The sequence below is a fragment of the Bombus pyrosoma genome, linkage group LG8, assembly GCF_014825855.1.
Source record: "Bombus pyrosoma isolate SC7728 linkage group LG8, ASM1482585v1, whole genome shotgun sequence".
Classification (NCBI taxonomy): Eukaryota; Metazoa; Arthropoda; class Insecta; order Hymenoptera; family Apidae; genus Bombus; species Bombus pyrosoma.
This window is the reverse complement of record NC_057777.1, coordinates 2,170,895-2,184,826: the sequence shown is the minus strand read 5'-3', so window position 1 is coordinate 2,184,826 and position 13,932 is coordinate 2,170,895. Positions and strand designations below refer to the sequence as shown.

At 37.1% G+C, this 13,932-nt stretch overlaps 1 protein-coding gene across 4 annotated transcripts in view; it reads left to right on the top strand.

Annotated features, from left to right (window-relative positions):
* LOC122570140 (peroxidase-like) overlaps window positions 1-13,932 on the top strand; it is a 58,198-nt gene that overhangs the window by 21,249 nt on the left and 23,017 nt on the right. Inside the window, exons 1-2 of one of the 4 annotated variants that reach the window (XM_043732072.1) lie at window positions 2,403-3,116; window positions 3,212-3,382. The exons of 2 other annotated variants lie outside the window; for them this stretch is intronic. Coding sequence is in view for 1 of the 2 variants with exons in the window: in XM_043732069.1 (XP_043588004.1) it covers window positions 8,593-8,662 (70 nt within the window). In the remaining variant the exon portion in view is untranslated. Of the gene's footprint in view, window positions 1-2,402; window positions 3,117-3,211; window positions 3,383-8,528; window positions 8,663-13,932 lie in introns of those variants that run through there. One more of the 4 variants, XM_043732069.1, reaches the window with a different exon arrangement.

The window sequence follows — 13,932 nt, the reverse complement described above, 5'->3', positions numbered from 1 at the left end:
CGTCAGACACTGAAAGTATTAGACAGTTTAATTCTATTTTCGATACCTTCGTTCCTTCAATACAGGGTAAGCCTCGATTAACATTTTAATTAGTACCGATATGTAATTAATGTCGTATGCCCTTCAGCTGCTTCAACTCCAAACGAATTTTCCAAAAAAGCGGTTAACTGAACGAGATCCATAAGAATATTTAATTAAAGATCGTTAATCTTGCTTTCTGCTCGTCTAATCATAACGCTGATATGGTTAATGGCATCTTTGGAAAGTTTCCCTACGTTTATTTACCTTTTTCATTGACAGTACTGTCTAATACCGCTCTTTGATAAGGCGGTGTTTGAATTTGTTTGCACTGGATTATCTGCAGGATTATTGAGAACAATTGACGTCTCCGTAGTTGTAGATATAATGTTCTTTTAATATGTACCTGTATTTGTAATCTCCGTTTGTTGGCAAGACTCTGGTTGAACTGCGATGCTAGAGGTGGAAGCATGGAAGGAAGCATTTGATGTTATCGGTATCGATGTTGTTCGACTCAACTGTTTGCACATTTTCGTTATTATTTTTGGTGATTTTACGAAGTCGTCAGACTGGCTGGCAACGTGTCCTTATTTTGCACGAGAAGCATTTAATTTCGTCGGTAGACGTGAAATTCCGTATTGGATATTATCGCGGATGATTGGAAAGGTTCAGGTATCTTCGCCTTGAGGAATATCTGTCTTCTGAAGCTCATAACCTGTACAAAACCGGCTTCGTGTATTCCCGCTGGAAGGAAGAACATGTCAGAAGATATTCTGATGTTGCGACTTGCAATAATATTTTCTACGTGGTCGTGCGATATGGAAGAGACACATTAGATAAGATAGTTGTTTGGAAAAGTTCGAGTAGAAGTCTGACTGCAGCAAACGTGTTATTGAGGGACTATGCAACTCTGCAGGCCTAAAGAAACAGGGTATAGGAGCCAGTCGAACAGTATCGACCGCTCTAAGCTTTTGCGTTATATCTTAGGCTACAGTCGGTAAAAATCAAAATTTAAAATATTTCCTTTCCCAATGCGTATGTTCTACCGCAAACTGCAATCTCGTCTTTTGATTTACCTCTGTTGGAGGAGGTTTCCTCCGCAGTTTCTTCCGCTGCAAATACTTTCACTCTGCCGGTCTCAGTCATTGCCCGTCGCCTGTACGCGGCTTCCCGGCGTAAACAAATCGACGGACAATAAAACAGGCCGTCTGTTTGTATAATACGAAGTAACAATCGCCTATCTTTCTCCTACTCCGCTTTAATTAAATGCCCTTGCTCGCCTGAAAGCACGCCGAACGACGCTGGCTCACGTTGTCTCAGAAAACTGGAAGACATTTGAACATTTATGATATTCGTTTTTATCGAGGCAATCTGGCTTGCAGTCATCGATAGCGACGAGTTCGATGCTGTTAAAACTCCAGATCGCCCACCGTACGTCTCCTTCGTCATGCAATTGTATGCACTGCGAGGTAAATGAATAACTTTTCGACTTCTATCGACAGCTTTAGCTATCATTGAGAGAGAGAGAGAGAGAGAGTAGCTTTCTTTTGAAGCTGTTAAGTATCTGTTAGTCTTTCTCCATTTTCTACAAACTGTGTATAATATCTCTCTAGGCTACATTGTAGATTTTCTTATTGCAGAATTTGTCACTTGCTCGCGTTCAAAGGAGAAACGAGAACACGCGATATTTGCTATTATTTTATCGGGCTATATCTAAGAATCAAGGGACGATAGTTACATGCTAGAATCAATGAAGTTATCATCATATTAATCCGTACCTAAATACGTATACAAATATTTTCTATACTCTCTCTATAGTGTTCCACGCTATTACAAACTTTACAGAGTGTGCTATTTTTTTTTATCGCGGACTGTATTCTAGCTTGCTCGAATTGCGCAGTGTTTTGACGCGATCTGTCGTCTTATTTTGTTGTGCTGTTCTTCTTTGTTGTTGTCGCTAATCGAAATCGAAGAGTCAAAGCAGATTTATTTACTTACATACTTATCCAACGTGTAGTTACAGATAGTGTATTAATTGCATCGCTGTAATTGACATTTCAATTAATTTGCTTCTTTGTTGATATACATCGAACGTATTGTACAAAAGGCCAATGTATTTCGTACGTGTATTGTATCCACTCGTCATGTGATTCTCATCTATGTACACATCATGGGCATATTTACGATTTTTTGTAACTGATATAAATCTAAGCTAGAAAACAAGACGCTATATATTTTTTATCCTGTGTTGATGTTTAGGAGAACTCTCTACGCCACAAGGAAACAATTCATTGTTTTCCTACTTTTCGAGGAATAACACGCGTATTTCAACAGAGAAGTACACACATACAAGGATATTATAATAAAAATGGCACAAAATGATATTTACAACATCCACGTCATTAAAATTCCAATCTTAAAACCGGCGCGTTAATTTCGTGGAACCGAAACATGTCGATAAAAGATACGATTAAATGTGGAATTAAAATACTGTTAATTCAAATTTTCAATTTCGTAACTGCGGTCTCTTCCTCGTGTATGCGATAGGCAAATAAATCAGACGTATTTTCCAGAATGACTAGCAAGTAGAAGAAATATAGGAATTATTTGCACACTTTCCTCCTTACGACCATGAAAACATCATTGTGCGAAATATTCGCCGATAAAAAATTATAAAAACGTCCTGCGTCCTATCAATATCACGTACGTAGTTTACATTCATACAGATACATTCTCACTATCTTATTGACTAGCGATCTTTTATCCCTGCAATTCGTACCACCGAGCAAACGAGCGAAAAAATAGTTGATGTTATTTCATGTTACATCGCCGAAAACGAGTCTCGAGATCCTGAAGCAAAGTTCAAGTTCACCGTCTCTCCCTCACTCACGAGCACCGGCTTAGCATGGTTCGAGTGGCAAGGGTTCGACTACCGTATGGAAATACGCAAACAGAAGACGAAGAGCCATGAACGTGGATGGTAAGGCGATCGTTGAATTCCTCGATGTACATGAACTTTCTACCCAGGGTGGAGATCGACCCGGAACGACCCCGCCACGACCCCGCCACGACCCCGCGACGATCACGCTAAAAGACGAGTAAGTACACGATCCAATAACCAATGAGAGTGTCAGGCAGAGGCCCCGCTATCTAGAATCACTTGTTGGCCGATAGAGCTCGTCTTCGTATATAGTTGCAGTTGAAAAGCGAGGATCAGCCAGAGGCGTACTAGAGGTGGCACGAATACGAGCTGCAGTCTAATAGAAACTAACTAAGGTGGCTGAAATCGGTAGCGCGGATGAACACGTCGTCCTGAACCAATCGCCAAGATCTTCATTACAAACCTCATCGTTATCGTACGACTGTGAGTAGCCTTTCTATAATTCATCCCTGAATTTTAACGCGATCGCCTTAGCACTTTTGCTCGGATTAGGTCGATTCATCATCGACTGGACCTTTCCCGCGCTTTTAAAAAATCTTCCCCCGGCGGTAAATCGAAATTATACAAACTTGGAGAAACTATCGTATATGGCGGTATTATCATCGTCGTCGTACTGTTTACTATCGCAAGTTTTACGCGAGAATACAAGATGACGATTTACGTCTCCTGTCACCTCTCGATCGGTCCATCGATGTGCGATTAAAATTTTGTCCCGATTTTCCCCGATTTCGTCCCGAGTGCTAGAAAAGTTTATTTGTGATCGATACGCTTTATATTTTATATTATATTTTATATATCTATGCAATGTTGAATCATGTATCCGCGTGTCTGCTCGTGACACACCTGTTGCTATATCGTACAAAAATATTTGTCATTCTTCGTTGGTTAAGATCATGTCGTAGGAAACACATTACCGGTTATAGAAAGCGCGACGAACTAAATTTTCGACCTTGCTTTAAGCGGCTTTTAGTGGGCAAATTTTTCGGTCGGTGAAAGCAGATTCCTCTTAAGTTGACAAGAAAGTCGTATGTCTGAGCGACAAAACCGTGCTAGACTATTCGTGGGCGGTAGCAGGAATGCGAATATCAATTTTGCAGTGACCGTCGAGTGACCTAGATTTAATAGTTATTTTTAAAGAAACAGTGAAGCAACGGTGAACGTTGATAACGGAATACGATACGTTACAGTTTCATTATGAATGACGATATATCTTATGTTCTCCTGTTCGGGAATAATGCAATTGATCACGCTTAAACAATTCTACGTCGCTATCGTCTTGTCCTTTACGATAAAGCATATTTATATAATATTATACGATCATTTTCGCGAGTGTAGTCCAATTTGTAAACCAAAATTTATAGACTATTTCTAAGCAAAGAAATTTTGTAACGTCGATTTAATCGAAGATCGTCTACATCGATTTAATATCAGAGTACGAACAATTACGAATAATACGTATATACGTATCTGAAAGTCAAGTAAAGTGTCAATACCGTAGATGGAAGACATGTCACAGATCAAATGAATCGTAATGGAAACTAGAACCATCGAACGGGACAAAAGCTTGTAAAGATGATTTCTAGTCACGTTTCTGTTTCTGTTACTTCGTTTTTATCGCGCGATGCTTAAAATATTAATGTTCGAATTATATCGTTAATTGTAATTACGTTTCGCTACTCGTAGAACCTTTTCAGAACTCGATGGAAGGATCACTTTCCTTCGATTGTTTCCTGTTTTGGGCTTCGGTGACCTCGAAAATGGAATTTTCACGCAATCACGTTGGAATATACGTCTTCGCATTCATTTCCAAATCAAATATTCCCGCTAAAAGCATTGTATTCGCTTTTATCGAACGAGCAGTATGGTGTATCAGTTCTATGCTGTAAATAATAGGTGACGCGTTCATGGCACTTTCTCGGTCGTCATCGCACATTGTTATGCAATAGTGAATAGAACGCTTCTCGATAAACGAGGGCAAACAACAGAATACATCACTGCCAGCGTCAATTCGTACTTTGAAAACATCGGAGTATTCTGATATTTTTACCAGTTTAACAACAAGACGGATCAATAAGACATAAACATAGTCTTCGTTTTCAACGATAATTGTTTATTGTTTTATGCGATAACGCTTCTATTAGAAATTAACAAGGTGATTCAGTTGGCCCAGAGATAATAGCGTTGATTATCTTGCAATAACAGTGGTAATTATATTCAATGAAATCAAATCAAAACAATGGCAAGAGCATACGTGTTAAAGTTATTACAATTATTATCTGCTCTCTTAATTTTGCCTGAAATAGTAAAACAGCGATGCTAATGCTTGTATAATATTCTTAAATAACAATTAAAGAGATTTGAACTTGTAGAAATTTTATCTGACTGCCCGTCGAAATTTTTATTTGAATAACGGATACATCGACGCACTGTAAAATTCTACATTTAGTCAAAGGTTTTCATTCTCTCATCAGAATAAATGATTATCGTTAAATTAACAATTAACCCGTTCCAGTTACTAAAAATAACGCGGTTGAAAATAAGGCCACGTAGACAGTGAACGTCGACATATACATCTAGCCTACGGTATTTGTTACAGAATGATTAAACAAATGTAATGCATGTAACATGTGCCTCAAAGTAACTCAATTCTTTGCAAACATCGTTCGATCGAAGAGAGTATAGTTCTCCATTTATGTCAATTAACTATTCGCTTAATAGGCATATTTCCCGTTATGTGTTCTTTGCGTAAGCAACAGTAATTGAGAAATTGATTGAGAAATTTTTATAACAGTTCCGTCACAATTTGATGATTCACGTTAAACGACATCGTAACGAATCCATTTAAATATATGACAAAGCTTAACTTTCGAGAAAGCTTTATCTTAAGCTTCGAAATAATGCTTATTTTTTTAATTGTCTCTTAAGAACGACGTTATTACCTAAATAATATATTTGTGTAAGAATGGACTAAGGTAGATTGGTCTTTCCTTGGGATCTCGTTTTGCGTTCGTTGCATTTTTCGTAATATCAATTGGAAACATACTTGTACTTTTTCATTTCTCAAACGATTTAATTTCACAAGATCTTACACCTCGCGCAATGGGCCAAAAATCGGAAAATACCAACGCGTTATGCGAAATGAATAGATCTCAACTATGACGAACGAACAATAATAAAACGACCTGAGCTATGTGTTTGTAATATTTGTCACGTGTCAGTTTTACAATGTACAAGCAGGAAATGTCTTGTGACAGTCATAAACCGCACTGATTAGCTAATCGCAACTATATTTCTTCAAGCTTCTTCTGAACTCGATCTAAAGTTCCTCTCTATGATACTGCTGTAATCTTTTGGCCTTGTTAAGTAGATACACGCAGTGCACTTTACATAACGTTTTTAAAAGTAAACGTCGATACAACTTCTCCGACATAAATGACTAAATATGCGCATATTATCGTCCTTTAGGAATAAATAGAACAGCGTGTAGAAATATGTCATCTTATAGAGATCTATAACACACGAGACAAATTAGGAGCTTATTTTCTATGTTATTTTTGCAGCTCAGCAAACTTTATTACAAGAGATGTATATATAATGATAAAATTTCAACGTCAAATTAATTACCAAAAAGTCAATTATATATATATATATATACTTCCTTAATGATCAGCTGATCGGTGACAACATTTTTTTTTAAATTTAATTTGTACTTTGCAATTTGTCCAGCTGGACATTTGGTAAATTTTTCTAACTTAGTTGCTAAATAGCACGTGGATGACTACCCCCAGCGTGATACCATCTTCGAGTTTGACTACGTGATAACTTTAACAAGAATGGCATTGTGAAAAGCTAGATTTAAACTCAGATACAGAAAAGGAATTCGTTAACCATGAGTCAGTCCTCGGTGTACTTGTGGTTATGATTATGTTACATTTGTAATATGTATTTAAATTTTAGTTATCTCAAGGTTCGTTAAAAATAGAACGCGCACGCTTTTTCAAATTATGTACATACTAAAAAATTACCTCAAATATAGTTTTATTTAAACAACCGTTATCAATCGTTCGATCTTTTTCGATAAAAGGAAGGCAGATTTGAAAATTTCGTTTGAGCGCACAAGAAATTCAGCGATGGATGCAGACAAGAAACGGTAAAGATGCCGGCCGGTCGAACGAGCACGTGATACGCGCGTGACGGATAACCATTCCGTACGATCTTCGTATGGTTCGTCTCCTCCCGTTCCCCTACCTTCCTAGGGAAACGGCCGAGTTTGCTATTCCGCTCCCCACTGTTTGCTTTTTACTGGCTTTCATGACGAGGTGGAAGAGCGAGCAATACAGGTAGGACAATCGTGATTCGTTTTCGTTCGAACTATCCTCTGCACTACAAGAATGGGAATTTCACCGAGGAATGCGAATTTTTCATTTAGTCAGGCGTTTCATTAGAATGTAGGCTATAGCGCGTAATACGGATATCTCTGTTTTGTTTTTTCTAAGCCTGTTGCTTGTAATTGACGCGCAGACTTAAGTTATTTACATAGAATGGTGCAATTAAACACTTCACGATGAGTTAACGCATGAAGAGTTCTATTTTCAAATACATAATAGATTATTGTCGCATCAAAGCGTATATTCTACAAATCTTACTCCCCCCAGAAAACAACTCTGACCCTGGAGTCCTGGAAAGAAATTTTGTTGATGTGGTTGTTATATTTAAATTGGGAGAGTTCTTAAGAAACTAGAATACCTTTTAAGCGAAGTTTGTCTTGAAATTAATAGACAACATTTGAGCTCTTTACAAGTTTAATACTCTAGTTAAAATGCGACCCTCAACTCTATCAAATAAGTCATGGTCCATGATGCTTTGCAGTTAGCGATGCGTTCGAACCGCTTCAAACTGTGTCAAGCAAACAACAAAACAAACAGTTATATCGATTTCTAAACACTTTTAGTTCGACAAGAATCCATAAACGCTGTTCTACGATTGACATTACCAAAGTTTAAATTGCAAGATTTCATTTCAAGCTACAATCATGTTTGCGTTAATACTATAGCACGAAGTTTCAATTTTACCATAATGCAAGACTTTAATCGTTGCTTAAAGTCATCGCTAGTACGATCGTTCGCGGTTTAACGTATCTAATTAATCCGTTTGAAAGCCTGCGAAACGAGAAATCGAATCGAACATTTATCGCCGCCTGTACAATGGTCTTTTATTGTTGGTACGCATGAACATAGACGCATACTGTAGTTCCATAGGGACAAGCGCATGCGCCCTGCAAGATGGCGTTCTGGGCGGGGAGAGGGGAGTAGCAGTATTCCACCGGGAGAGTCGAATTCGGGTAGTCGATCGTACAGGAAGCACACTCAATCTGTGAAAGTTTGTTGATTATTTATTTTTAAATTCAACGTTCCTCTGGTCGTTACTTGCCGATTCTCTTTCCTATCGATCGTTCCGAATAATTAGTCCAGTAATCGGTTGGTAAATAGTGGTGAAGAATTTTCGAGTCGCGTCCGAAAAACGTTTTATCGATCGCACGGAAGATTAGCTCTGTTGTTGTTGGCCAATTTTCCAGAAAGTTAAAATTGGCGTAGGGCTCCAGCAGCCCAACTACTCTATCTTCAAACGGAAAAATGGGCGTGGACGTGTTCACCTTCCTGTATGAAAACTTGCGAGTCGATCATTTCAAGAAGTCATATTTAGGTAAGTCATGATTAGCTGTAATGTCGCCATTAGCGTAGGCATTGAATTATGCAGAAATTGGGTGCAGCCATTAAAAAAAGAAATTCACACTGTAAGCGCGAAACTTCGTTACGTTCGTACGTAAAGTGTAGCACTTTTTCTAATTTTAATTTAATTTTTCAATGTAATTTTAGGAATATTTGTTTAACATAAACTCTACAGATAGCGCAAATTTGAATATGTGGAAAGTATATTACGAAAACAGCGTTGTCCCGGTTTGGAAAATATGACGTGATAAAACAGATAATTAAGGAAGTAGATAGATGCGAAACTGCAATTTTATGACGGTAGGTCGCGTAATCGTTAAAACCTTTTTTCGTATCGATTTAACAATAATGGCAAATGGATATGGATAGAAACGAGTATGTGTATCGTCTTCGTTGACTGACATAAACAGATGTTACGATATTTAACTTTATTTTAGGGATAGTGAACATTTAAAAGGTTGGTCAACATGTCGCAATCAAGAAAGTGTTACTAGTTACTAAGTGATAAGATATGTTGGTTAATTGTTGACAGATTTAACGTTTTTTTTTCTTTTTCTTTTACTTTTTCTTCTTAATTTGTACCACTCATATACGTATTACTACAGATCAGTTTGGAAGAATTACTTGAAAGAAGAAACGTTTGCATTTAACTCGAGATATTTATGTGGATTTGACATTTGATCGCTCCTACGTTAACAGACTTTCGTGTATTCAAACAACTCTGTTTAGAAGCGAGGAATTCTGAAACCTATACGACAAAGCTTAGTACCTTGCTACATCTGACACAACAGAATCAAAACAATACAATTCTAATCTTCTTAATAAACATGTTCGAATATACGTCTCAATTACGTACATCCTTCTTGTCACGTGTGAGTTTATATTCTCAATTATTTAGTTTTAGCTACGTTAAAATACATCTTCAGATTTAAAATTTGATTGTATTAATGTATTATTCTATCATTAAGTATTAATTGGTTGTATTTGACGTACTAATACAGCTTCATATCTTCGTGGATTTGATGATAATATACAAAAATCAGATATTTAGCAATAACGCGTGTACATGTTTACATAAAAAAATCTCGAGAACTTACACTGTAAATATTGATAAAGGAATACCTATATTATCAATAATATTTTATCAGTTGACGCTTGTTACTTTAATTTATTATTCGACATGGTAATTAAAATCTTAACTTTATATATAAGAAGTATCCTACTGGGATCAGAAATGGTCACAGATCGTGGAATATCAAGCTGCTGCATCTGCACTTGCTCCGAATTTCTAATCAATACTCTGACGTTAAACTTCCGATAAGGATGCTTTGACGTCGGAAACAGAAGGTTAAAAGTCTCGTTTAATAATATGAAAGGGCAAACATGCAAGTTTTAAACATAAAGTTCAATTTTAATCTTTGACTGAAGATTTAAAACACATAATATAAATTCTCAATGTTTTCGAAGAGTTTAGAATCATGAGAGTCGTTGAGAAACGTTGAAAAACCGAAACAGAATCAACCCGATAAGAATTTGTATACTTTTCCAATTTATTTTCGTTATATAAATTGTTTGAAGTGAAATTCGAGAAATGAAAGTTGATTTGATCATTTTTATGGAAAATTTCACGCCGATAAAGGAGATCACGTAATCCACATAGCTTTTTTCAGTTTTCAGTCATCGATTTTGACGTCGCTGTAATTTCCCTATTAATATTAATAGGCGTAGGATTAGACGCTAGGTCATTCGAACGGAAAATGTGCGAGATTTCTATTTCAGATATCGCTTTCACAGAAAGTAGACTTTCATTGAATACAAGTTAAAGAATTAAATTTAATTGGTAAATCTCTCAAGTGTACATATAATTTTCGAGATAAAATTGATTGCCACATATTCTTTGCATTCGCTGGATCTTAGCAGTTCTCTGTATTTCCACTGTTAATGGGTTATCGAAAAAGGAAGTGCCAAGAGGAATCTTAAAAGCGGTATAACTATCTCGCGAGTACACGCGAAAACGTTTTATAATATTCTCAAGGATAACTTTTAAAATATCAAATGACGATATTTTCAAAATGAAATAGTCTGGTTTTGCGAATGACGAAACGTAGGATATGATTTTATTCATTTACAGTTTGAGCATAAACTTCCGTCAAACTAGCTGCTGTTCTTATTCGATTACAAATATTCTTGACCAACGATTCCATAAATTTTTCAATTTTCTTAATTGAACGTCATTGCCGTAGCCTTTGTACCAAGAGTTCAATTGATAGATACACTCGTGATTCGTGACTGTATTTATTTCAGTTCCAATTGATTTAACACCCTCTTATTTATAACCGCGCTCGTCTCATAGACGCATTGATCTGCTAACACAGTCCTTAATCCCTATTCTTAATTTCAGTGACAGCCCAACGATAATAGTACGATCGTCATATATTCCGCGACTTTCGAAAACGAACATTTTTTTTAAATAAATATCACACGTTTTTCTCCCATATTAGATTATCTATGTATAATTATTAAAATACACGTATAATGTATACGAGAGTAACTTTACAAAACGATTTATTTTTCACGAAACGAATATCACAATCTATTAATTCTGTATAAGAAGAGTATAATAAGATCGAAATAAGAAATATTAATTTATTATTTAGTATCGGTTGTTAACCATCGTATCGTACGTATAATAAATACTAGGTTTTATAAGGAAATAATAGGCACACAACATATTTTGTTTTATAATACTTTTGGGACTTATATTATTTGGAAACTTTTGGGACACCCTAATACATCGATTTGTATAGCGAGTATCCATTCCTCTACTTACATGTTGTTCCCTTGTGTAAATATCGGTACCGCGCAGGACGGAAAGGCCACAGTGAAAGCAGTGGAAAAGTACTGGGTTGATGGTAGGGTACCATAAACTTGTCATATACAGTTTAAGGGTTTGGAGGGTAGCTTACAGGTAAAAGAAAGACAGTCTTGGACAGAGGTAGAAAAATACAGAAATTACGATTCAGTTTTGTCCCTAATTTGGTTCAATTCGACCGAAAAGTTCCTGGATTTATAATATCGTCTACTTTTTGCATCTATAAATGCGTCGGTGAATTTTGCATCGAATGCAAACATCTTTTCAAACAAATATGTATGTATTTTTAAGTATGGGAAATTAAGGAAATCGTGAGAGAAGTGAATTGATTTGTGATAGTTGAACGAAGAACAATGCTAAAATTTTTGCACGAGTCTGAAGTATGTATTTCTATTGAAAAAGTTTCTAGGAATTTACGTTGCGACGAAATAAATTTAATACAGGACGCCAGAGGTTAACGATCATCCGACCACGATGAATAATCATCCATTTGTTATAAACCAACGATTTATTGCCAGTATCTGCCGAGAGTATACAAATTCTTGTTTCTAACGGGACACAAAGAAATTTCTAACTGAAAGAATGAGTAGTCACAGCTTGCGCTTAACGGTATTTTCGTGCAAATTTAAAGCATACTAACAAACATTTACGAGCAAACTTTTGATTTCGTGCCATGTTGAAAGATAACTTGTGGAAGTTGTAATTTTTCACGACTTTGTTTTCAAGCAAAAACCGATAAACCATTAGGTTTATAAAAACTCGAGTTCCTCAGCTAAGCTCGAACTCGAGAACTCTCAATAACAGGGACCACGTGAAAGCCGCTCTGAATTTCACGAAGCAAGAAAGATGCGATGATCGATACTTTACTTACGTACCCAACATCGATCGATGACACGCGAGAATATTCTCAATTATTAAGGATTCGAATCGTTTTTCGAAGACGTTATATCATACGGAACACGTGTTTCCACATGCCCGTTTAGTAAACAGAAAATCATGCGACGAAGAATCGGCCAGCGATAACCTGGAACGGCTGGAACACGCTTACGAGTTGGCATGCAACGAGAAACGAGCGGTGGGGAAACCGAACGAGCACGTGTTCATCGAGTGATAGAAGTCTTTTTCTTCGACCGAATAAGGTGACCCTATCCTGATAGTGGGGTCTGGCGAATGAACGAGCGAGCGAGTAAACACATACACACTTACACGGCCAAGTCGTAAAATCAAGAGAATGACTAACGCTAGCGAAACGAAGACGGAAAATTCATGTTGTACCGTAATGTATGTACGAGGGAGAAAGGAATAGAAAAATCTAGAGATTGTAGTTAAACAAAGATGAAAATATGCAACGTGCAGATAGATGAGCGCAGGTACAGCAGTGGTGGGAGTTGATCATCGCTTGTATGTACCGTGCGTAAGAGAGAAATCGAAATACACGAGGGAACGAGTGGAAGCATGATAAAATGTGGAAGGTTGTGTCATTGTACGTGTGCCGTCTGCGCGCACGCATGTGTATGAGAAGGGAGAAAGAGAGAGGGAGAGAGAGCGAGAGAGGGATTAAGGAAGGATGAAAAGAGATTTATGCACGGTTTTGTATACAAGATAGATGTTGCGAAGATCGCTAAGGTAACGAAAGATAGTAGGATCACAGAATTTTTCTTAGGAAAAAAAGAGGCGTATAAAGACGTATAGAGACGTATAAACGTGTGCGGGATACCAACGGAGGTGAGAGTAGGACAGTCCAAATGCATGGAACGCAGATTGAAAAAAGCAAAAAAGTCAGATAAGCTGCTGAGTGTAAGAGGAGGGTGCCATGAATTTGTCGTGAAGGTACATGCGCAGTTACATAACGCGCAAACAATCCTGCATTATCTATCGCACAAAACATTAAACGGGATATAATTATGTATTTATAACTAATAGCATCGTAGAGCATGAGAAGATTTTTGATTTATAATTTATACTATTTTTAGGAGCACAAACTTGCATAGTGCAGTTATCTTATCGGTGTGTGCACACCTTAATGCACGCGCTTGAACGAGCAAACAAGAGAGAAATGTGCGCCTGTACGAGCGAATGAAACGGAAATAGTATGAGCTTGTTGCGAGAGTATAGAACGTTTCGTGAAGGAAAAAAGGACAAAATTCCCATAAATTGTGAACTTCGGAGCAAAACAAGCGTTTAACTAGATGCGTTACTTTCGACAGATAAAAGAGCTTCAGATTAGTCCACTGTAAGAAACGTTCTCGTGTAGTCCAACGTATAGAAACTCTGAAGGAGCGAGAGAGAGAGAGAGAGAGAGACGTTCGTACGGAGTATGAATGAGAAAGATGGAACACTGTGAGAGTGTGTAAGATTCTGAATGTGGTAAG